This window comes from Malania oleifera, chromosome 9 (assembly GCF_029873635.1).
Source record: "Malania oleifera isolate guangnan ecotype guangnan chromosome 9, ASM2987363v1, whole genome shotgun sequence".
NCBI lineage: Eukaryota > Viridiplantae > Streptophyta > Magnoliopsida > Santalales > Ximeniaceae > Malania > Malania oleifera.
The window spans coordinates 68,789,799-68,814,814 of NC_080425.1; the positions used below are offsets into that span (position 1 = coordinate 68,789,799).

Below are 25,016 nucleotides of genomic sequence, written 5' to 3' on the forward strand. Positions count from 1 at the left end.
TACAATAATCCGCTCATGGATGATCGCTACCATCTTATCCTTATTAATTTCTTGGCATTCTTCAGAAATGCCTTCTAATTCTTCTTCCATTTCAATAACCTTTTTAGTATCTCTTTCTTAATTTTGGAGATTTCTGGAATTCTTCCCAAGAAATCAACAAGCTGAGCTTCTTCCTCTTGGAGATGTTCTAGTTGAATATCAAAGTTTCTCACTTGAGTGTCAGATCCAATTTTCATTGGACCATCTCCACTGTGAGTGCTTCCTTGCTGTAGTGGTTGTGTTGGCTTCATACAAAGCACTAAATGTGACTTTTATCCTTAGCTTTCCTACTAGGATTAGTGTGTTCCTAGTAGGAAACATCAACAAGAGCTACAAACATCAATCTTGTACTTTGTTAAGAATTTCACTTGTGAGTTTGTCCCACATTGAAAAATTTGAGTGAATAATGAGTGCTTATATACATGGTTGGGTCCAAGACCCAATAGGCTTAATATTTTGGGTCAAGTTAGTGTTCACTCATGTGTATCAAGTCCGCCATAGGCTCCTCTGATCCTAACAAGTGGTATCGAAGCCGACGATTCATAACTAGGTTAGTGACATCATAAAAAGTCGAGGCGTGAAACTAATTCTCCTAACATGCTAACAATTGGAGGACCAAGTGTGTGACCGAGACCAATAAGGATCATCTAGGCCTGGGATGGATCCGAATAAGATCAAGACATGGGAGGTAGGATTGGTTCGAAGGCACGTGGAATGCAATCCGAGGCACGTAAGGCGCCAGTGGTAAGACCCACTTTAGCAACTGTTAGGGAATTGAGCTTACTCACATAAGGGAAATGGTTTCCGTTCAAGGGGAAGCGAATGGAATGGGAGATTGTTGAGAATTTCACTTGTGAGCTTGTCCCACATTGGAAAATTTGAGTTGGTAATAGATGCTTATATACATGATTGGGCCCAAGACCCAATAGGTTTAAACTTTTGGATCAGGTTGATATTTACTCATGTGTATCAAGCCTTTAACCCACCCATAGGCTCCTCTGGTCCTAACAAAACTGTGCAAACACAAAAGGCAATGGAGAGGGGAGGTTAAATACATTTGCTTGAGTTGAATTATGTTAATACTTATTTGTAATGTTTCGAATTTTATTTGAGCATTAATCAATTAATTTTTTTTACTGTGCAAAATCCAAAAGTAATTTTGTAATAATTTTATTATAATATCATTTCAAACAATATAAACATGTATAGATATTTGTAGTTAAAGTACTTACTTGTAATGCAAGCTTTTATAGAAGAAAAACTGTAATGGAAATATTCAAAAATAAAAATTTTGGAATAAAAATCTTGATGAAAATCGAAATGAGATAGTGAATAGTTAATGAAGCTAAATTTATTTTTATAATATATATTTTAAATTACTCTTTTGAATTAGATCACAAGTTAAATCGTTTACTAATCCGTTAAATTCATTTAATCGTTGAATCAATGAACTCAATGAATAAATGCCGATGCCATTGGTCAAATTTATCAATCCGATTGCCGAATTAATGCAATGATTAGGTCAGTCCGAACTTTTACCGAGTTAATTACGAATTAAATTTTTAAGAACAAAATTCTACAAATATATATATATATATATATATATATATATATATATATATATATGTGTGCACGAGAACACTCCCAATTCCTTAATTCAACTAAGTTCATAGACTCCAAAAGTTATACGATCTTTACAAAGAAAGAAACCAAAAGTTATTGCAACTTGATCCATCAACCAACAAAAAATTACAAGTCTCAAATTTCCTTGCAAGTAATGATGGTCCTAAACAAACATATGGCAGTCCCACGATGTGCAAGTTCCTCACGAACAACCTTAGCAATCGAGACATTTAAACTATAAAAGAGGAATACTAATTACAAAAGCAGCTTAAAAACAGGGGAATGGTTATTAATAAACAGATGGATTCCACAGGGAGCTAGAGACTAGGGACAATTCGAAACCAACACATTCCAGTCCCCAGCAAACGATACCACCAAACAGCAAAAACAAAAGAAGACGACAAAGTCCCCTGTTTGTAACAGAGATCATCACCCAACACTTCAAAGCCTTCAAACCCAAAAAGCTATAAAGGTCGATCGCCTCCAAAACATATAAAGAACACACAATCTTTGCCCAACATATATAGTTTCTGGAAATAATTACAAAGAGGGTTCACTTTCTCGATTTCCCAACTCCAAGTACCTGACCCCCTGAAGAACATTCCTCGGCGAAGCATCACGGTGGATCGACGGTGCTGCTCGACGGGAGAGAAATGGTCAGATTGATGGAGGACTTGAGATCATCTGGGTCCGTAGGGGGCGTGCCAGTGTTACTATTATCAGAAATTTGAGAAGTTTCCACATGCTTTCTTGAACGATGACGGCCTCTGTTCATGTGCCGCTCACAATACTTCTTGTCTGGAACCACTTCCTTGCTGCATCTCCATTTCTTCCCATCTGTTCTCCTGCATCTCCCTGGCTCCGGATCCACGCCGCTCTTGTAATCCAAGAAGTAAGGGCTTCCACCCAAATCTAATCATACATAACCCAAAACAATGGAGTTCCAAAATCAAATCTCTCCATCGCATAAAGAATAACAAGTTTTAAAAGAACTGATCAGAGAATTTATAATTGAAAACAAAAACCCATCTAGAATCATACGTTGAAACGAGCACGGAGGTAGAAGCGTTTTGAAAGAAGGGGGGGGGGGGGAGATCTTACAGGTGGGGTAGCACTGGTGATGGATCCCGCAACCACAGGGACCAGCTAAACCAGAAGAAGAGGCAGAAGCGGAGCATGCCAGACTCTTCCAGATGGGGTAAACGAGATGGCAAGGTACAGGGAGTCCCGCTTCCATGTACTTGTAAATAAGAGCTTGTTGCTCTAGCTCTTGCAGCTGAGGATGGGTGAAGCCAGCCGGAACCCTAGGGATGCACCCAATTAGCCTGCAGTCATGAGCAGAGCCGCGCCCCAGCTCCAGACCCAGACCGAGCCCAGGTGAGGGTGGTGACGCTTCTCGCCCTCTGAGAATCGACCCACCGCTCTCTATTTTCCAACCAGCATCACTGCCCCAACCAATTGGTGGTAGGCCAGGCCGTCCAAACCCTGCAAGCCAAGTATAAAAAAAAAAAAAAGAACGAAACCAAGATCAAACTCAAGATTGGGAGAGAGAGAAAGAGAGGAAAAGAAGGATGGATGGATGGTTCATGGAAGAAGGAGGTAAGATGGGTACCTGCTGAAGCAGAGCATGCATGGCGGGCAATCTTGGGAAGCGGGTTCTGGGTCTGGGAGGTTCTGAAGAATGCCTGCCTTTTTTTCAGAAGCGCTTCCATTGTGCGTTACGTATGGGCATTAAGGGTCTCTGCTGCAACCTATAAATATCCCTGCAGCTGCAACCCCACCGGTAAGTAAGTAACAGGGCCAGTCTGATGACAAATTTGATCTTAAGGGGTACTGGCACCCTCCTGGCTAATGGGTGCCCTTCACTTCAAAAGGCCAGGTCTTAAGTTCGAGCCAGGTCTTAAGTTCGAGCCCACCCAAGAGAGAGACAGATAAAGAGTAAGTGAGTTACTGAGGAGAGAGAGAGAGAGAGAGAGAGCCAATGGTAAAACCAGGTACCAGTTGTCTCCTACTGTGTTTGGGGCACAGATACAAAGAAGAAAGTGATATGGGTGGGACGCAGGTGGTCAGGGGGAGAGGACTGACATGGCAGGGCTTTTGGGCAGGTGGGAGTTGAGGTGTGTAGGGTAGTGGGGGCCTCGGCCCTTAACAGAGATGGACGGGATGACTCAGATGAGTCAGAGAGCTCTGCTCACAGCTTATGACAGCTTGGTCTTACCTCCTTTTCCCTCCTGCTTTCTATCTCCTCTCCTCCCCTCCCCTCCTTCAAACTCCTATTTCTATTCTCCCACGTCACCCTTCCGCTTGCCCACTCGCACTCCCCCACGCGTGTCCTCTGCCGGATAACTGTGCTCTCTCTGCCCGAGAACTGTGTTCCTCTGCTCGTGACCCAGAGAGATGCCGTGAAAAGAACCCTAGTACAACAGTACGGCACGGGGCGCTTTTACTATTTTTTTTTTTTTACTATTTAGTAATATTTTTAATTGTTTTATATTTCGTTTGAGAAAAATAAAATTTTATTGTATTTATTAAAATATTAAAATGCTATTAAAAATAAAATTTTAGTCTAATATAATTAAAAATTGAAAATATCAAAATATAGTTGTATGCAAAATTAATTTTTTATTTTTAATTTCTTAAATATCTTTTATTTTTCTTTTTGCATTCTATAATAGATAAATACAAGAAATGATTTTTTTCATTTTTTTTCTTTAATATTTTTTTTAAGTTTTAAATGGGTCACAGGCAATAAAAGATATTACTAAAATTTTCAGCAGAAAGATTTCAAATGTTAATGAATTTTTTCATAATGATTCAACCTCTCTTAACATTTTAAAAACTCACAAATTTTATATAATATTTTATTTAATACTCTAAATTTAATATAATTTTATATTATATTTCATCTAATTCATTAAAAGTCAAATTTCAAATTCAGCTTTAAAATATAAATTGATTTACATTTTTTTTTAGAAAAGATATATGTAAATTGTGTCAGATGGAATGTTGTGTACTCGGAATGGGTCACATACCGAAGAAGCTCAACATTTATTCTGAGTGAATGATTCTAAGGATGCCAACCAAAAGTTAATTGCTTTTAATTAACATTTATTTATATTAATTATATGAATTTTTAATTCATTATTTAAAAAATATCTAAGAAATTTTTTAAAATGAGATGCCATGAAATATCTTTTTTTTTTTGGAATGCGCACCAGGTATCCACGCGTCCGTTTTACAGTCCACGTGACTAATCCTGCGCCCCTTGAAGTTGACCCCACAACTCCAAAGGAAGGGTAAATTTAGGAGTACAGGAGCGGAAACGAGTCCGGGAGGGTTTGAACACCTGACCTCGCGAAAGGCACTCCCGCAGCCTGTACTACCACCTGAACCACACCCTGTACAGACACCTTGTTTTCATTCATTTATTTATTATTTACTTTTTTTTTTACTTTTATTAGTTATCAAAATTATTTTTAAAATGCTATTAAGGTTACCAAGTCTTAAAATTAAATTTATCTAAATTTAGATAAAAAATAATATAATTTTACATTATATTTTAATATAATTCATTAAAGGTCGAATTAAAATTTAACTTTGAAATATAAATTTAATTTATATGCTCTAAAAGAATACGAATTGTGTTTGACACAGTGTTAGTTATTAGAATTAGGTCATGGCTTCTTATTGAAATATATTTAACTACAAATTAAATGTTGATCTTATTGGTCATTTACAGTTTTGATAATGATAAATACTCTTTGTATTTAATGGCTTTCAAGCTTGTGTGCAAGATCATACTGACTGGATCATATTGATGGCATACGGTGACTTGAAGAGAAGCGAAGACTCGATATATTTATTCATTATATTTTCTATTTGGGTCTATAATTTTAATTAAGAAAATGTCTGTAATAATCTGTATATCATGCATGTAGGATCTATTAACTCAAGACCTTAAAAAGACCTTAGGAATCACCCTTCGGTAGACCGACGCCAGGTTTTTTTCAAGATGCTAGCACAAGAGATGTTTGAAAATATGCTTGTGAAAATATTTTTGCACACAAAAATATAAGTTCAATGAGTCTTACAATAACAATGTAAAGACTCACTTAACACTTGCACGTAAGAAAAGTCTCCAACATCACTTAAAATATTAGGGGAATTAACTGAGGCAAAAATTAGACTTAAAATGAAAATCACTGTGAGAGGTCCGGTGACCGAACCCCAGGTGTTCAAATCACCTCAGGAGCCCGAACCGTTGGGATTTCAACGGTTTGACTAGGCTTCGGGCGACCGAACCTAAAATGACATTATCTCTCCCTCGGGTGACCAAACCCTTAGAAAGTGACTTTTCACCAACTCGGGCTGCCAATCTTTTAAGTTCAAAACAAGTCTCAACCTACCAAACCCCCCTATTTAGTTAATAGAACGTATTGTCGGCCACCCGAACCATGCGCCAAAACTTTATGACTTTTGTTTAGCCAACCGAGTTTAATTTCGAATACCCGAAGCATTTAAAAAGCCTTTTCCAGCTAAGTTTATTCAGGCAACCGAACTAAAGTTCAACCACCCAAATCTTCTCGGGTTACTTAATTATTTACCGAGGTAAATTGGGATTAAAATAGGGTTAATTTCCTAAACTCATTTTAAAATATGTTTAATAATTCTCATTGAGTCCATAACGGTCATAATTTTGTCTATGCCTATAAATACAACTTCATTTGCAAAATTAAGAGATGATTAGGGTGACTTGGAGGAAGAGATTTATATGAAGCAGCTAGGGGGTTTCAGAGTGAAAGGGAAAGAGGATTATATATGCAAGCTGAAGAAAAGTCTATATGGTTTGAAACAAACACCAAGATAGTGGTAGAAGAAGTTTGAGTCTGTTATGGGGGGAGTAAGGCTACAAGATGACAACTTCAAATCGTTGTGTATTTGTTCAGAAATTCTCTGATGATGATTTTATTTTCTTACTGCTTTATGTGGATGGCATGTTGATTGTTAGTAGGAATGCTTCAAAGATTGACCAGTTGAAGAAGCAATTGAGTAAGTCATTTGCTATGAAGGATTTGGGGCCAGCAAAGAAAATTCTTGGCATAAGAATCAGTTGTGACAGGAGTGCGAAGAAGTTATATTTGTCACAGAAGGAGTACATTGAGAAAGTGTTTCAGAGGTTCAATATGGACAACGCTAAAGTGGTTAGCTCTCCTATTACTACCCTCTTCAGATTAAGTAAAAAGGAATGTCCCTCTATAGATAAGGAAAAGGAAGACATGGAAAGAGTTTCTTACGCCTCAACAGTAGGAAGTTTGAGGTATGCAATGGTTTGCATAATGCTAGATATAACCTATGCAGTTGGTGTAGTTAGCTGATTCTTGTCAAATCTGGGAAGAAAGCACTGGAATGCAGTGAAGTGGATCATAAGGTATCTTCGAGGCACTTCCAGTTTTAGACTTGGTTTGGGAAACAGACAACCATCGTTAGTTGACTACACAGATGCATATATGGTTGGGGATGTGGATACTCGTAAGTCTACTTCAGCCTATTTGATAACTTTTGTAGGTGGGGCTATAACTTGGCAATCAAGACTTCAAAAGTGTATTGCAACAACGGAAGCGACTAAAGAGTTGTTATGGGCAAAAAAGTTCTTGAGAGAACTTGGTTTCGAGTAGCAGAGGTGTGTTGTTTTGTGATAGCCAAGGTGCTATTCATCTTGCTAAGAATTCCAGTTTCCATGTAAGATTGAAGCACATTGATGTATGATGTCATTGGATTAGAGATGTGTTGAACGATAATTTACTAGAACTTGAGAAGGTTCACACTAATGATAATGGTTCTGACATGTTGACAAAGACACTACCAAGAGAGAAGCTTGAAGTTTGTTGTTCGATCGCTGGGATAGTGATTCCCTCCACATAGTCAACAATGGGAAGATTTGTTGGGTTATTTCTTTCCATGTGGAGGAAAGCCCAAAGTCCAGCCCTTTAGTGTGATAATCTAAAGGAAGTTATAAAAAGAGAGGGGAGAAGGGAGGAATTGTCACTTCTCAAAAGAAAGAGAGAAAAACATGATTTTTCTCATACTACCCAAATTTCATCAAGACTTCGATCTCGCTTCATCTGTGGTCTAATCGAGTTGAAATTTGGAGGAGAGGTTCATGACTTAAGGAGCTACAATCAGAACAGTGGAGATCGGATTTTGTGCTCGGGAGTTGGGATTTTTTCTTGTGACTAGTAACCACAATTTTGGTATATTCTCTCAAATTCTCTTCGTATTTACTAGGATTATTGATATCTTGATGAAATATATTTGTAACCTCTAATTGTGATTAGAGAAGACTTGGTGTACTCATTATTTGGTTGATAATAGAGGTTTCAACTGGACTAAGTCCCGTGGTTTTTCTTCCTCACACTAGGGAAGTTTTCCACATAAAAAATTGCTTATGTTCTTGTGGTTTGGTGTGATTGATTATTTTTATTATTATTTTCAGCATGTATAAAAGTAGAGATATTCTATATTTGCTTGCATATAGGGAGAAGAATTATTCCACTGTGGTTGTTTGTTGATATCTCTCCCAACACTAAAATTTTCTAGTTAGGTGGTCTTTCAAAGAAAAAGAGAAATCAACAACTCAAAAGCAGTGTTTACAAGTATGAATTTTGGACCTTGGATTTAGATTTAGACAAATTTCAATACAATTTTATATTACATCTTATTCAAATTAAATAAAACGTCAAATCCAAGACCTTTCCTAACATAAGGAAATAATAAATTTTAATTGATTTCACCAAATTTTAAAAAATTATAATAAAGCGCAACCTGAGGTTTTTTATGCATCAACAATGAAGAGACTCGTGTATGACAAAAGTAATAAATAAAACTAAAATGTTTTTGTCTATATATTAGTAAATTCGTCACGAGCATTAGATAATTATACCTTTTCAGGAATAAAGTTTTCAAAATTAAGACGACCCTTATTCAACTCTTTTATCAAATAAAAGTCATTAAGTAACTCCAAAAATATCTAGTTCCTTTAATATTGAATGATTTAAAATAAAAGGTCAATTTCTATTGTCATTTCTTTTATTTGATAAAAAAAATTGTCGAAATTTATTACACCACTTTCATTTGTTTGAGTAAAAAAGAAGGGGAAGAGAGAGAGAGAGAGAGAGAGAGAGAGAGAGAGAGAGAGAGAGAGAGAAGGAAATTCATTTTTCATTGTATCTTCTCTCTATATTAAATACTATTAAAAATTTAAAAATATTTTAAATATGATTAACAATTAAGAAAAATCAAAAGTTAGTGATGAGTAAAATAATTTTATTTATTAATTTGAAATAGTTTTTAATTTCTTTCTGAGCTTTTTATGCATCGCTAGTGAAGAGGCTTCTGTACAACAAAAGGAATAAATAAAAAACTTGATCGTTTTTATCTATGTGTTTGTAAATTCATCACGAGCGTAAGATAATTATACCTTTTTTAGGAATAAAGCTGTCAAAATTAAGGCAGACTCTTATTCAACGCTTTTACCAAATAAAAGCTATTAACTCAAAAAAATATCCAATTTAAAATATAAAAAAAAAAGGTTGACTTCTATTATCATTTCTTTTATTTGATGTTGTAATATATGACTCATATGATTGAGTGGAAGACATGTACAAAGAGAAAACATGAAGAAAACAGGAATACTGACTTGCAGGAGGAAACTGTCGACAGTTTCTCTGTAATCGTCGACGATTTGGGCCAAATTTATTAAACAGTTGACGGTTCTGAACCTGTTACATTGACTGTTTGCTCTCGGTATCTAACCATCAACGATATCTCTACAAATTGTCGACGATTTGGCTTAGGAAGTTGGCGTTTGTTTTCAAATTTTGAATTGGGACGTTAGAGAGGTTGGGTTTTGGAGGGAAAGCCTCCGATAACTTTATATATACATTATATATGTTGTAACTATGATATTGTTGGTGTTTTGGATACAAGATAGTGAAAATCATATTGCCGATTGCTTCCGTGGATGTAGACATTGTCGAACCACATAATTCCTTGTATTATTGTTATTGCTTTCATTATAATTTGCATGATTGTTGTTATGTATATTTCACTATTAAGTGTTGCGTTGTATGATCGTTTTATTATGTTGTGCAATTCGATTTTCACAACATTTGATAAAGCTTGTCAAAATTTATTACTTACACTTGTTCATTTGTTTGAGTAAAGGATAAGGGAAAAAAAAACAAAGAAAATTCATTTTTCATTGTATATTCTCTTTATATTAAATATTATTAAAAATAAAAAAATATTTTAATATAATTAGTAATTAAGAAAAACCAAACGTTAATGATGAGTAAAATATTTTTATTCATTAATTTGAAATAGTTTCTAATTTCTTTCTTAGTTTTTATGTATCGCTTGTGAAGAGACTCGTATACGACAAAAGTGGTAAATAAAAAACTTGATCGTTTTTGTCTATATGTTTGTAAATTTATCACGAGCATAAGATAGTTATCCCTTTTTCAGGAATAAAAGCTGTCAAAATAAAGACGACTCTTATTCAACGCTTTTATCCAATAAAAGTCATTAAGTAACTCTAAAAATATCCAACTTCTTTAATATTGAATGATTCAAAATAAAGATCGAAAGTCGACTTTTATCATTTCTTTTATTCGATAAAGTCTGTCGAAATTTATTATTTACACTTGTTCATTTGTTTGAGTAAAGGAGGAGAAAAAAAAAAGAAATTTATTTTTCATTGTAGCTTATCTCTATATTACATACTACTATGAATGAGTAAATATTTAAATATAATAAAAATTAAGAAAAATTATATGTTAATGACGAGAAAAATATTTTTGTTCATTGATTTAAATATTTTCTAATTTCTTTCTCAGTTTTTTATGCATTGACAATAAAGAGGCTCGTTATATGACAACAACGGTAAATAAATCATTATCGTTTTTGCCTATTTGTTTGTAAATTCACCATGAGCATAAGATAATAATAGTCAAAATTAAGATCGACTCTTATTTGATGCTTTTACCAAATAAAAGTCATTAAGTAACTCCAACAAGATCCAATTTCTTTAATATTGAATGGTATAAAATAAAAAAAGGTCGACTTCTATTGCCATTTCTTTTATAGATCATCAATATTTGACTTTTTCATATTTTTAATCATATTAAAATAAATTTTCATTTTCAATACAATTTAATATAGAAGAAAAATACAATGAAATATAAGTTTCCCACTCCATTTGCTTTCCTTTCCTTTCTCCAAACACACTCACTCGTAAGGAATTTGATTTTCTTTGCAGGACCATAGTAATGGTTTGTTTGCTTTCGTCTTTGATTTGGTCCAAAGTTAACTTAATTTTTAAAATTTATATTGTGTTTGGAAGCATGAAATATCAATTTAACCTTATTTCATATTGAATAAAATGATATAAATTTTTGCATAAATAACTTAAATTTAAGATATTATAATTTTTGCCAAAATATTATAGTAATTAAATTTTAAAAATAGCATGCAATAATACTAGGTGGAATAACATTAAATAGGTGTAATGAGTCTAAGCGACACATGCGTTGTCAATATCTAAGGTTGGGCATGGAGTAATTAAAATAAAAATACCATTTAAGAAATTGGACTTGCATTTAATATGTGGTTATCCTTTTGGAATTCCCAAATCTTGTGGCAGCTCAGATTCAAAATTTTCAAGTCAAATGGCCAAATTTCACTAACTTCCAATTATTTTGGCCTCATTAATTCCAATGTTCAAAGCATGCATAGCTAGTTTCTTATTTTTCTTTAATTCCCAAGTCAAATGACCAAATAAAGACATATATGGCAATTTTTAATTATTAAAATATTTGAAAATAAAAATAAAAAATATTTTTTACAGCTAAACATGTCTTTTATTTTCATTTTTTTCTTTTATAAATAATTAGAAAAATATTATTTTATTTTAAATTTTACAATATGGGTATAGAAAAAGTTGAAAAGAATTTTTATTATTATTATTCATTATATTATTTTTTATTTTTCTTATAAATCACAGTTTTATAATGATTCGAGTAAAGAAAAAAAAATTAATAAATTATATTTTACAATTGAACATACGTACTTTTCATCTGTTCTTAAACTAAACATTTACAATGCAATATCTACATCAACATTCAAAATTTGTAAATAAATTTCCCGACACCTCCATGAAAAATTAGTATGTCAAATAGGGTTTTTAATGGCATATAAGACTCAAGAGGCAAAGCTAACTTTATTTTCACACTAAAAAAATATTACAAGGAAAACCGGGAACAACAAGTATTAAATGCTATAACTCTATGTTTGGAAATACTCTCAATTCGAGGTTGTGTTGAATTTGGAGAAGACGTTATATAAAATTGCATTAAAATTTGTCTAAATATGCGTAAATCCAAATCTATTGTGTGAAATCTATACTCCCCATCATAGAATTAAATTTTTTTCAAAAAATTAAAAGAAGAAAACATGTTTTTCATTTCTTGAGTTTTTTTTTTTTAACTATAAGATGGCGGCACCTCCATTTATTTATTAATGTATCCCTACTTTTAGCGGAGAAATACCGTGGTTACAAGATAAAATAAAAGAAAGAGTACAGAAAATTCCTCTAAAAAAAAACCAACACCAGCAACCAACCAAATTAGGACAACAAAATTAAACATAACTAATAAAAAATATAAAAACATAAACACAACCAAAATCAAAACAAAATATACCAAACGAAACTCTAGAGTTGAACTAAGGACGAACGGAAACGAGACCCCACCTATCCATCCGAAGAATACCTTTCAAATAACGTGGTAGAATGTGTTGTTCTTCGTAAATTACATTATTTCCCATTTCTCATTCTTTAACAAGAAAATCAGTCGCACTATTTCTTGAGTTTTAATTAAAATAAAATACATCTATTAAATTTTTAATTATTGTTAATTTTCTTTTGAAGTTTTAAATCGTTTCAATACTTTTTGAATTATAAGACTTATTTAAATGTCCTATTTTTAATTACCCTCCATTAATAAAGAACTTAACCAAAACAATTGTCATTAATTTCTAAAACAAACCAAACTTGCTGTCCTGTGTTTATCTTCTTTTTTTTTTTAATTTTAAAAGAATTTTCACTCTTGGCTGAGAGAATGAGGCCATAAATTGAAGATACTTTTAAAAATATGTATCACAATTGTCATAATTAAATGTCTTAGACAATAAATGTAAAACTAAAAAGCAAATTTAGCTCATAAATTGAGTAAAAATTTGTTTTTTTTTTTTTATATTTCTATTACTAGAGATCGACCATGGTGAAGAGGAGCATTTAAACAATAATAAAAAAAAAGTTAAAGAAACATATTAAAATAAGTAAAAATTTAAGGACACACTCTTATAACGCTTAATTAAAATTTTATTTATTTCCAATCTAAATCTATTAGAATTTAGATTTGGAAGTGGCCTAAGTTATTTTATTCTTACTCTAGATTTTTTATATATTGGATCTAACAAGTTAACTACCCTCCCTCTGACAATTAACATGTTAATATTAACCATGCCTTGTATCATCAGTATTTTTCTTTTCTTTTTTTCCGGCGTTAGTCTAGGATTCGCCGTCAAACTCCTTTTTTACTTTGTCTTAATATTTGAATCTAAAATCTTCAATATAAATATTCTATGTTCATATTTTTATGTTGCCCCTTTAAGATATATTATTTCTTTTTATACTAAAAAGAAATTTTAAACCTCTGCTATGAACGTCTTAAAAATTAGTTTTTTTTAGAAAAATACTTTTTATAAGTACTTTTTTAAAAGAAAAAAGAGGGCGGCACCTCCATTTATTTATTGATAAACCATCACTTTTGGCGGATAAGTACCGTGGTTACAAGACAAGCATTGAGAGATTACAGATAGAAAAAATTATAAGCCTCCCAAAAAACAATACCAACATCCAATCAAAATAAGACTACAAATCCAAACAAAACTAAATAAGAACATAACAACCAATAAAACACCCCACGCATCAAACCAAATAAAAGAAAAAAAAACCTATACCAATACCAAAATGTAATCAACTAAACATACATCATATAAGCCGTACTCATCTTATCCAGTTTATACAAATCTTTGATAACTTTAGGAAGTTGACTATTATTTGTAAACAAACTATTCCTCCCTATAGCACCTTGTTGAACCAAAGCATCTGCCACTTTATTCCCTTCTCTATACAAGTGATTTATAAAAAAAATCTACTCCCTCCAAAAACCAATAAGCTACTCCCAAAAATCTCACAAATACCACAAAGAATATTTACTAGATTTTATCCAATTTACTACAATCTTTGAATCACATTCAATGTCAATACTGGTATGGCCCAATCCTCATAGCATTCTCAATTTCGGACAACTCTAGCTTAGTCTGCCCCCCTTTCCTCCCCTATCTTTTTAAAAGAGCCATTTAAAAAGGAGCTTATGAAAAGGAGTTATATATATATATATATATATATATATATATATATATATATATATATTGTTTTGAAAATGTTTGACCCCATTGTGAAAAATGAGTTACTAGAAAGTAAAAACTAACTGTGATGTTTGATGAGAAAGTTGTGTTGACTTTTTGAGCCCTATCTCATTTTGATTATGACAAATACAAAATATTTTACCTGTGCATTGAGAATTTGAATAGGATCAACATTTAGCACGCACAAATGGTAAGGTACAATTGGAAGCCTTGAAGGACATCATAGCTTATACATATGGCATTTGAAGAGCAAAAGAATGAAGACCATATTTTTTTTTTTTCAATTGTAAAAGCATTAAATTCTTGGTCTATAATATTTGCATCTCATGCATGATAAAGATTAAATGCTCAAACTCAAAAGACCATAGACTAATCATTAGGATAAAAAAAACTCTTTAAAATAAAATGTCATAACTCATACACTAAAGGGTTGACAAAGTTTAAGGACAAAACAAGGCAAAGTCTTTATTTTTAAAGACTTTCGGTCAATTGGCCTATGCATGCTCAAAGTGCTTCGGTCGACTGAACCCTTTATTTTAATTCATTTTTTATTAATCAGCCGATCGGTCCTCCTTTACACATAAATGCTCGGCCGCCCGACCTTGTCAAAATTGGTTTGCTTCTTAAAACTCAGCCGACCGACCTCGGTGTTTTAAACAATGCCAGTTTACCGGCCTTGTCCTCTTGACAAACCAGCCTTAGGCTTGGCTGACCGAACTTATGAAGATTCGGGAAAATCGCTTTGGTCAGCTAATCGGTTGCCTCCCACAACCAACCGAACCCAAGATTTGATTTTAAAATTCTGTGTGTGTTCAGTCGACCAGCCCTAGCACCAATCAACCGAACCTCTCGAGTTCTCGATTTTTTACCACTCTAATCAGGGTTAATTTTTAATTAAAAATTTTCTAAAATTCCCTCCGTGTCCCCAATGGTTATATTTCTTAGGAATTCTATAAATACCCCAACATAACTCCTGATTAGCAACTTGATTAGCAATTTGATTAGGAAATTCTCTCTGATAATTATCATACTCATATTGCTATATACTCTATATTTTCAAGCATAATATTCATACTCTCTTTCATTCTTCTTGGTAGTTTTTTTTTTTGAAGAGAGCATCATTTTTATACTCTTCATTTGCAAATCAATTGCAACTTGAAGAGAGGTTGATTTCATTGTAGCGGGCTTATTCAGATATCATATTTAGGCTTATGCTCTCACATATCCATATATATATTTGAAAAATCTTTCTTGAGAGTTAGCCCTAAGATTTTTCCCATATCATTTTTGATTGATAAATATTGTTGGAAAAATCTCTTTCTAAGCTTGTGAGTCTTTTGGCATTTTCTTTGCAAGACTCAAGAGCTCTGTTTGTGCTTATTGCTAAACATATTTTTGTGAGCTATATACAACATCTCCCATACTTTATCTTGAAAATATTTTTGCAAGCATCAGATATTTGAAGGGCTTTTAAGATAAAGTTTGTTTATCTTAAAGATCATTATCTCTTACATATCACATATATCTTTTTTGAGAGATATATTCACATAGACTTGATTGAGCATAAATCTTTATCATACAAGAGTGCATTGGTCATATTGTGGTACATATTTTCTTAGTATAAAAGCACTTGTATTGTACACAAAAATTTATATTTGTTGATTGTATTCTCGACTTGTGGTCGAAAGAGGATTGCATTGGCCTATAATGTGCATTGGATTGGTTCAGACCCGGTTAGGAGAACTAGGTACTCCATCCTATGAAGGAGAGGTTGTAAAGGTTGAAGTTAGCCTTGTAATCTGACCTAGGGTTTTCCTCACCTAGTAAGGAGAGGGGTTGTAATTGGTGCTTGTTGACTTTATGAGTCCAATCCTATTTTAATAATGACAAATCACTTGGTATTTGACATGTGCAATTAAGTTTGTGACTAGAATCATGATTTAGTATGCACGAATGGTAAGCATGATATGGAGGCCATGAGGAACCTAAAGTACATATCACTTTGCTCAATCCATGGAATTAGAAGAATAAAAGGATGAAAAAGCAAGCTTCAAGTTCAAGATCTTCAATTGGAATGGGTATTTAGAATTGAATGTATTTACATATGTCACATGATATAATTCGAAGATCAAATATACCCTATACTGACTTTAGGACTCATGCATTTTATAAAAGATTCATTTATATTAGTTCTAGGTTGAATGAATTTTAAAGGCAAATTTTATAGGCCTCATCGACGAACCACATGGCCTCGTCGATGAACGCATAAAGGCCACTTGGCAACGAGTAGTCTGTTCTTGTCGTCGAAAAAATACCGAGAGCCCAAAAGGTTCAGATAGGTCTCTCTTCGACGAACTTAGTTTCTCATTGACAAACAAGTATTGAACACTTGTCGATGACCGTGTCTACTCGTCAACAAAGGTCGCAGTGCAAAACTGTGTTTCAGCACAAATACAGACAGATTAATATTTAATCTTCATGATCCAATGGCCAGAACTTAATTTGATAGCGAGAACACTATTTAAACATTCCCTAAACCCTAGAGACACAGGAATAAACACTTTAGAGAGACTAATCTTGTTAACTTGTGCTAAGTGTACCTCCATTCCAAAGACTTTGCCAACACTCTACTACATTCATATTCTTTGGGCAAATCATCTCAGTTTTTTTTTTTTTTTAAAGAGCATTCATTTACACATCTTGCAAGTAATTTGTGGTGGTTGAGGTTTGATCAATAAGTGATTTATTTGTGGATTCAATATATATATCAAAGGTTTTTCATCTCTTAAACTCTTATATCTAATATTTTTATTGAAAAGAAAAATCCTTATTTTATTACTTGAAAAGTTTATTTTAGAAAGGTTTTTGCTAAAGTCTGAATCTTTGCAAATATTCGAGTTTATATTTTACACAAAGATTTCATCTTATGATATTATTGCAAGTACTTTTGATAAGCAAATCCTAAGGATTTTAAACTACATAGCCTTGCGAATTCTTTTTGAAAAATACTGACTTGTGTTCAGATCTTTGAAGATATTTTATCATATATATATATATATATATATATATATATATATATGCATACAAAGATTATATATTTGTTGATACACTAATATAATTGAAAATTTCTTACACACTTATTGAGCTTTATGTTTTATCATATGATTATGTGTCAAGGAATTATATTATACTCACTAGTTTGGTTAGAAGCATTTTGAGTTTTGCAGAAATTGTAATCTTTATATTGTAGTCACGGTTCGGGTTGTGAACCGGGGTTGAGGAGGAAGCTACCTCTCTTGTAAGCAGTGGACTATAAGGGAAGTTTCGTCCCTATTAAATAAGAAGGAATTAGTGAAATCCTTGAGTGGGTTGCTCAAGGCGAGGACGTAGGCTGGGTTGGTTGAATCTCGTAAAATCGTGTTTGCATCTCTCTTACCCTTAACTGTTTTAATTTCCGCATACATTTATTTATATGAATATTGTGAAGGTTTTGAATATATAGTAGGTCTGCAAAGTAATTGGGTAAAATTGATTGATTGACAAAATAACACATTAACTTGATTAATTGTGAAATATCGAGCTAGTTGTAAAGTAGATTGCAAGTACGTACTTGAAAGTTTTTCAAAATTAGAACTTGAAGGACATAATTTTTTTAAGTACCCATTTCATCCCCCCCTTCTTGGGATAATACCAAAATTCACATTTGGTATCAAAGTGAGTTTACATAGACTTAACCTTTATTTTTGTAAATGATCACAATGACACACTTTGGTGTAACTCCATTCGGTGAAGGACACTCGTCCACTAGACCACCAAATTTTTGCAGTGTAAATTACACCTACTGAAAATGAAGGATGAGTATATATCCTTTAAATGTTTATTGGAAAGTGTGGAGAATAGTTTCTAAAGGAAATCATGTTCCTATGAAAGTAGTTGATAAAGTAAATGTACCTAAGACTGAAGATGAGTATATTGATGATGATTGGAAATCTGTTCAAATAAATGCTACAGCAATAAACCTTTTGTATTGTGCAATAGACGTAAATGAGTTTAATAGGGTGATGACATGTAAACCTGCTAAAGAGATATGGGAAAAATTAGAAGTAACATATGAAGGCACTAAGGAAGTAAAAGATAGTAGGGTAGATATGCTTACTAGTGAATATGAGTGTAAAGACCCAAACCCTTATAAGTTGGGTTCGTCGACGAATGGTTCATGTTCGTTGACGAAGTCCTTCAGAGCCTCGTCAACAAAATTCAGAGCCTCGTCGATGAGCAAATAACAAGCGGGTTAGAGAAATATCCGAAATTGGGCTCGGCAACGAAGGAATGACTTCGTTGATGAGCTGTGTGGTGGATTCGTTGACGAAGACGCCGCCTCGTTGACGAGTTTGACTCGGTCAAAGGCTCTATAAATATCCATTTTGGTTGCTTAGGAGCAAAGTTTCTCCCAAAGCTCTCTCTCTTTCTCTCTCTCTAAACCAGCGAAGTTCCTCTCTCTCTCTCTCTCTCTCTCTCTCTCTAAGATTCTTTGCCGTTCGACGTCCATTTCTAAAGACGAGAGTTCCTGCGGGGATCAGAGGAGGAAGTTATACAACTTTAGCGAATCAGATCATTGTTTTGAGGATTTTCGAGTTTTCCCAAAAATCTAGGTAAAGATATGATTTTGATTTCAATTGAATATTCGGATAGTAGTCGAAATTATAGTAAGATTATGTTTTGTGGTTTTTAGGTTTCGAGGATCCTGGGTTGTCGGTTTAGACTGTTTCCGTACGTAGTTTTGTTTCAGGTTTAAAGTAAGGGGAATTTGATTACAACAGTATTTTGTAAAAACTGAACTGCTAAAAAGTTAGGTTATGCTTATATGTATGATTTGACTATTTATTTGCTAAATTCTACTGAATAGAAATGCCGGTTTTATAATTTTACAGTTTTTGGTAAAAACAAGGATTTTGGCGTATGATCTCCAAATTTTACGAAAATCACTTATTTGTATTTATACTGTAGTAGGAGATGCTTGAATCCTTTACTCTTTCATTTGAATGGTGTTTACTGGATTTTTATCATTTAGTGGATTTTTGGACTAAACTTATGTGATATATGTTGAAATAGAAATGTGTGAATTTTCTATACTATGTATATGGATTATGGGAACGGAGTTCCAACTTGTTATACTGAAAATGTGGAAAACAGAGGCCGGTTATACACCGAGTTGTATCAGTGAAAAGGGTAAACCAAGAGGATATGTGCCGGATTATACCCGATGTGATTATCTGAATTTGTGAAAATACTGGAATTGAACAGGTTACTATATTTCGTTGTAAATTGTATACATGATACTGGAACCACAGCTTGCTACCAAAAGAAGTTAAAAAACTTCAGTGATGGGGTTGAAAAATACTCTAAACTATTATAAGCATGGTTCCGATGCTGGCAGTACAATGCAAACATATATGAGGGATCAGTGTTGGTACTTAAGATAGTTGACCTGCGAGGATTTAGTAAGCTACTGGTAAAAATAAACCAGGGGGCAGTCGGACTATAAAAGATGCTCGATTTTATCTATACGAATAGGACACTGTCAGAGGTATCAGTGCACAACCCGTGCCATGGGGGTAAACAGGAAAATTGTTATACCAAGCTGGAAGTTGTTCTAATATTCATATGCATGATTTAAATACTTGAATGTGCAGATAAATTTTATATGTTACAGTATTATGAAGAAATGTTCCATATGTATGAGTTTTTTTTTATGAAAATATGCATATATGCAGTCATACACTATTATAACACTTTCTTCCTTACTTAGAGGTGTCTCACCCCATTATTCAACCTTTGTTTTCAGGTCCATCTATATGTCGGTCCTAGTAGCTAAAGGGACTGGGGAGATTGTTTTTGGTTTATCTTACGTAAGCGTACAAATCATGTATTAAACTTAGATGAAGTTTCTTTGTGGAGGATTGTAATAACAGATCATATTCTATGCTTGTATGAATGTATTTAAGGATACAATAGTAAGCTCTGGTATAAGTCTAGAAGAAATCCCAATGAATGTTTATGTTTTTCTGCAACATTTACATTGTAACTACGTATGGTTTACACCTGTATGTCCCTGTTTAGGGCAGGTTGTCTACGTATCTTGAATAGGTACAAGTATTTTGTTTTTGGGTTAACGGTGCTGGTCTGTATAAAGGGTCGAGTCGTTACAATGAGGCATTTAAAATGATTGCTAATGAATCTATTCAATCTATGTACACTAGATTTACACACATCATGAATTCATTAAATGCTCTTGATAATCTTACCCTACTTATGAGTTGATCAGGAAAATCTTTATCGAACTACTGCCAGTTTGGGAAGCTAAAGCTACTGCTACAGCTGAAGGAAGGAATCTGAAAGAGATGTCGGTTGATTAATTGATCGGTTCACTCATCACGTATGAGCTAGCAATAAATGAGAGGAAAAATGAGCAAAATAAAGCAAAGAGAGTTACAGCTCTTAAGGCATTGTCTAGCAGCTCTAGTGAAGGGAGTGACTCAGAATCAGAAGATGACATGGCCTTATTGACTAAGAAATTTGAAAATATCCTAAAGAAGAATAAGAAGTTTAATAGAAAATTTCAGAACTCGAAATTAGAAAGGGGAGAATTAAGCAAGAAGAAATAGAAGGATGATCCGCCAACTTGCTACAATTGCAGAGAGGTTGGACACATCAAGCCTGAATGTCCTAAACTAAAGAAAGCCTCTAAGAAAAAGAAGAAGGCTCTAAAATTCGGTTGGGACACGCACAACACAAGCAGTTCAGACACTGAGTCCAGTGATGATCAGGTAGCGAATTTGTGTCTAATGGCACATAATGACCTTGAGGTACACTCAACTTTCTCAGCATCTTCTTATTATTCTAGTGATTTTGAAAATGAAAACAACATGCTTTCTTATAATGAATTGCAATAGGAATACTTGTACACTCTTAAAATGCTTGAGAAGAAAACTAAGAAAATTTTTTATTTGAAATGTGAAGTAAAAGAACTCTCAAAGCTTATTGAAAAACAAAATGAGTCCCATGCATCTGTGATAAAAGAAAAGGATTTAAAAATTGAGGAATTGGAAAGAAAATTAAAAGACAACTCTAAAATTATCCGTAAGTTCACTGAAGGTCAAAGTAATTTTGAAAGACTTCTTGGGGCACAAAGAAACTTCCTAGATAAAGAAGGACTTGGTTTTAATGGAAAAGAAAATTTAAAACAAAAACATCTGTATATGTGTTATTTTGTAAGAGAATCAAAAGCTTATACTCTATCAAAAGACTCTTATAAACACACTACATGCTTTAAATGTAAATGTATAGGTCACATAAAATTTGATTGTCCTTTTAAGAAAAAAGATGTTAAAATTAAAAAGGTATGGAGAATTAAAGGAGATTCAAGCACTAACCCCCATGGACCCAAGAAAAAATGGGTACCAAAAATAGTTACTTGAATGTCTATTGTAGGTATGCTTGAGATCCTCCTCCTCAAAGGATAGATGGTATATGGACAACGGATGTTCATGACATATGACTAAGGATAAAACTAAATTCGAATCCATCACATCAAAGGACGGAGGATTTGCCACTTTTGGGGACAATGCAAAAGGGAGGATCATAGGAGTAGGTAAATTTGGCAACGATCCATCACTTATTATAGATGATGTTTTACTGGTTGATGCATAACTTATTAAGTATAAGTCAATTGTGTAATAAATGTTATAGAGTATCCTTTGAACATGAAAAATGCATTGTTGAGTATAAAACTGATAACAAAATTCTATTTACTGCTGACCATCACGAAAATGTATATACCACTAGCTTTGATAACTTAACTTCTCAACGTGTGACATGTTTCGTTGATATGAATGAAATTAGTTGGATTTGGCATAGGAGACTAGGACACGCAAACATGAACTTAATATCTAAACTAGTCAAGGGAGACTTAGTTAAGGGATTGCCTAAGAAAAAATTTGTGAAAGACAAAATCTGTGATGCATGTCAACTAGGTAAACAAACAAGATCTAGTTTTAAGAAGAAGAAAGTAATCTCTACTACTAGGCCACTTCAAATGCTACATTTAGATTTATTTGGTCTAAACCCAATTCAGAGTTTAGGAGGAAAATCATACGCATTTGTTATCGTTGATGATTATTCTAAGTTTACATGTTTTTAGGTCACAAAGATAAAGCTTGTGAACAATTCATTAAACTATGCAAAAAAATTCAAAACGAAAAGGGATATACAATAACAAAAATCTGGAGTGATAGAGGTAGAGAATTTAAAAATCAAGATATGGAAGAATACTGTGATTCATTGGGAATATCTCATAACTTTTTAACTCCTAGAACACCACAATAGAATGGTGTAGTTGAAAGAAAGAATAGGCCTATACAAGAAATGGCCAAAACTATGCTTAACGAACATAAACTACCTAACTATTTCTGTGCTGAGGCAGTAAACACCGCCTATTATATTCTAAATAGAGTTTTGATTAGACCATCTCTAAATAAGACTCCTTATGAATTATGGAATGGTCATAGACCAAACATCTCATATTTCTATGTCTTTGGCTGCAAATGCTTTGTGCTTAGAGACAATGAATATTTAGGAAAGTTTGATGTGAAATCTGATGAAGGTATTTTTTTAGGATATGCCTTAGACAGTAAAGCATACATTGTATATAATAAACGAACTTTAATTTTTGTAGAATCCATTCACGTAGTATTCGATGAGTCCAATCCATTTGCTCAAAAGACTGATGAGGATGAAATTGACATAAATAAGGAATTTGAGATTTTGTCTATTGAAGATAATTCAGATAAGAGAAATGAAGTTAAGGAAACATCTTCTGAAGATAATCAAGTCAAAAAAGATGTTAATGAACTACCCAAAGAATGGAAGTACATAAAGAATCATCCCATTGATCAAATTATAGGTGAACCATCATGTGGAGTAGTTACACGATCCTCACTTAGAAATATGATTAGCCATTTTGCATTTTTATCACAAGAAGAACCTAAGAATGCGAGTGAAGTAATTAAGGATGAATCATGGGTGATATTTATGCAAGAATTAAATCAGTTTGAAAGAAATAAAGTATGAACATTAGTTCCTAGACCTGAGGATCATACAGTTATTAGAACAAAATAGGTATACAAGAACAAGAAATATGAAAATGGAATAGTTGTTAGAAATAAAGCAAGACTAGTTGCTCAAGGATATAATAAGGATGAAGGAATAGATTTTGAGGAAACCTTCACACCTATAGCTAAAATGGAAGCCATTCGAATGCTGTTAACTTATGCTGCTTTTAAAGAATTCAAACTGTATCAAATGGATGTTAAAAGCACATTTTTAAATGGCTACATAAGTGAAGAAGTTTATGTGAAATAACCCTCAGGTTTTGAACATCATAAGCATCCAAATCACGTTTATAGACTAACTAAAGCCTTGTATGGTTTAAAGCAAGCTCCTAGAGATTGGTATGAAAGGCTAAGTGGTTTTCTACTGGATAATGGATTTATCGGAGGGAAGATAGATACAACACTCTTCATAAAATCTAAGAATTACAACATGCTCCTAGTACAAGTGTATGTGGATGATATCATCTTTGGAGCAACAAATTAAGAGTTGTGCAATGAATTTGCAAGTTGTATGCAAAACGAATTTGAGATGAGCATGATGAGAGAACTAAGTTTCTTCTTAGGACTTAGATCAAACAAACAAAACATGAAATTTTTATAAATCTATAGAAGTACATTAGAGACTTGCTCAAAAGGTTCAATATGGAAGATGGTAAAATTCTAGGAACACCTAAGAGCTCTTCCTTAAAACTAGACAAAGACGAGCAAGGTATACCAGTAGATATTAAGCTCTATCGTGGGATGATTGGTAGCTTACTATATCTAACTACCAGCAAACTTGACATAATGTTTAGTGTATGTTTGTGCACAAGATTTCAGGTTGCACCTAGAGAGTCCCATTTATTAGCTGTCAAAAGAATACGTAGATACCTTATTGGAACCATTGAACTTGAATTATGGTATCCTAAGTATACCTCCTTTGAGATTGTTAGCTATTTGATTGCTGACTTTGCCAGTAGTAAAGTAGATAGAAAAAGTACGAGCGGCACATGTCATTTCTTAGGATATTCTTTAGTATCTTGGTTTTCAAAGAAGCAAAATTCAGTTGTTCTTTCCACAGCCGAGGTTGAATACATAGTGATTGTAAGTTGTTGTGCTCAAACGCTATATATGAAGCAACAATTTATGAATTTTGGATTACACTATTGACTTTTTGAGTCTGATCCCTATTTTGATGCTGACAAAGTACATGTTTATTATGTGTGTATTTAGCATGTGAACAGGTCCATTAATTTAACACACACATAAGGAAACAGAGATGGAAGCTTGCAGGACTTAAAGCCTATACGATCAAGCATATTCCATGAAGTCAAAAGAGCAAAAAGACGAAGAAGACATTTATGTCTTATTGTAATTGCATTTATTTTTATTATTTGGTATGTAATAATGCATGCATTTACATGATATGGTTATTTGCTCAGACAGGACCATAGATTGACCATAGGGAGTCATAGAACCGTAGCGTGACCTTAGGGCGGTCGACCAACGTCAGCTTTTTTGGGTTAACTCTCAATAACCATAGATTGACTTTAGGTCCCTAAACATCACATGAAAAGTCCCTTATAACTTAGAAATTACACTTATGTGAACCAGGGTGACTTTAAATGAAAATTAGGACTTAAATTCACACTTTAA

The 25,016-nt window shown here is 33.3% G+C and overlaps 1 protein-coding gene across 1 annotated transcript; it reads right to left on the bottom strand.

Moving 5' to 3' along the window:
• Positions 1-1,930: 1,930 nt before the first annotated feature.
• LOC131164076 (growth-regulating factor 10-like) lies at positions 1,931-3,559 on the bottom strand. Its single transcript, XM_058121031.1, has 3 exons — positions 3,275-3,559; positions 2,764-3,147; positions 1,931-2,574 (listed from the first exon to the last, which is right to left on the bottom strand). Exons 1-3 carry the CDS (start codon positions 3,372-3,374, stop codon positions 2,279-2,281), a joined length of 780 nt encoding a protein of 259 aa, XP_057977014.1. The 5' UTR covers positions 3,375-3,559; the 3' UTR covers positions 1,931-2,278.
• Between the last annotated feature and the right edge of the window lie 21,457 nt (positions 3,560-25,016).

Coding starts and splice junctions, on each gene's coding strand:
- LOC131164076 (XM_058121031.1), bottom strand. CDS start 3,374: ATGGAAGCGCTTCTGAAAAAAAGGCAGGCATTCTTCAGAACCTCCCAG. Junction 3,148..3,274: donor TGCATGCTCTGCTTCAGCAG/GTACCCATCTTA, acceptor CTTGGCTTGCAG/GGTTTGGACGGCCTGGCCTA. Junction 2,575..2,763: donor TCACCAGTGCTACCCCACCT/GTAAGATCTCCC, acceptor ATGTATGATTAG/ATTTGGGTGGAAGCCCTTAC.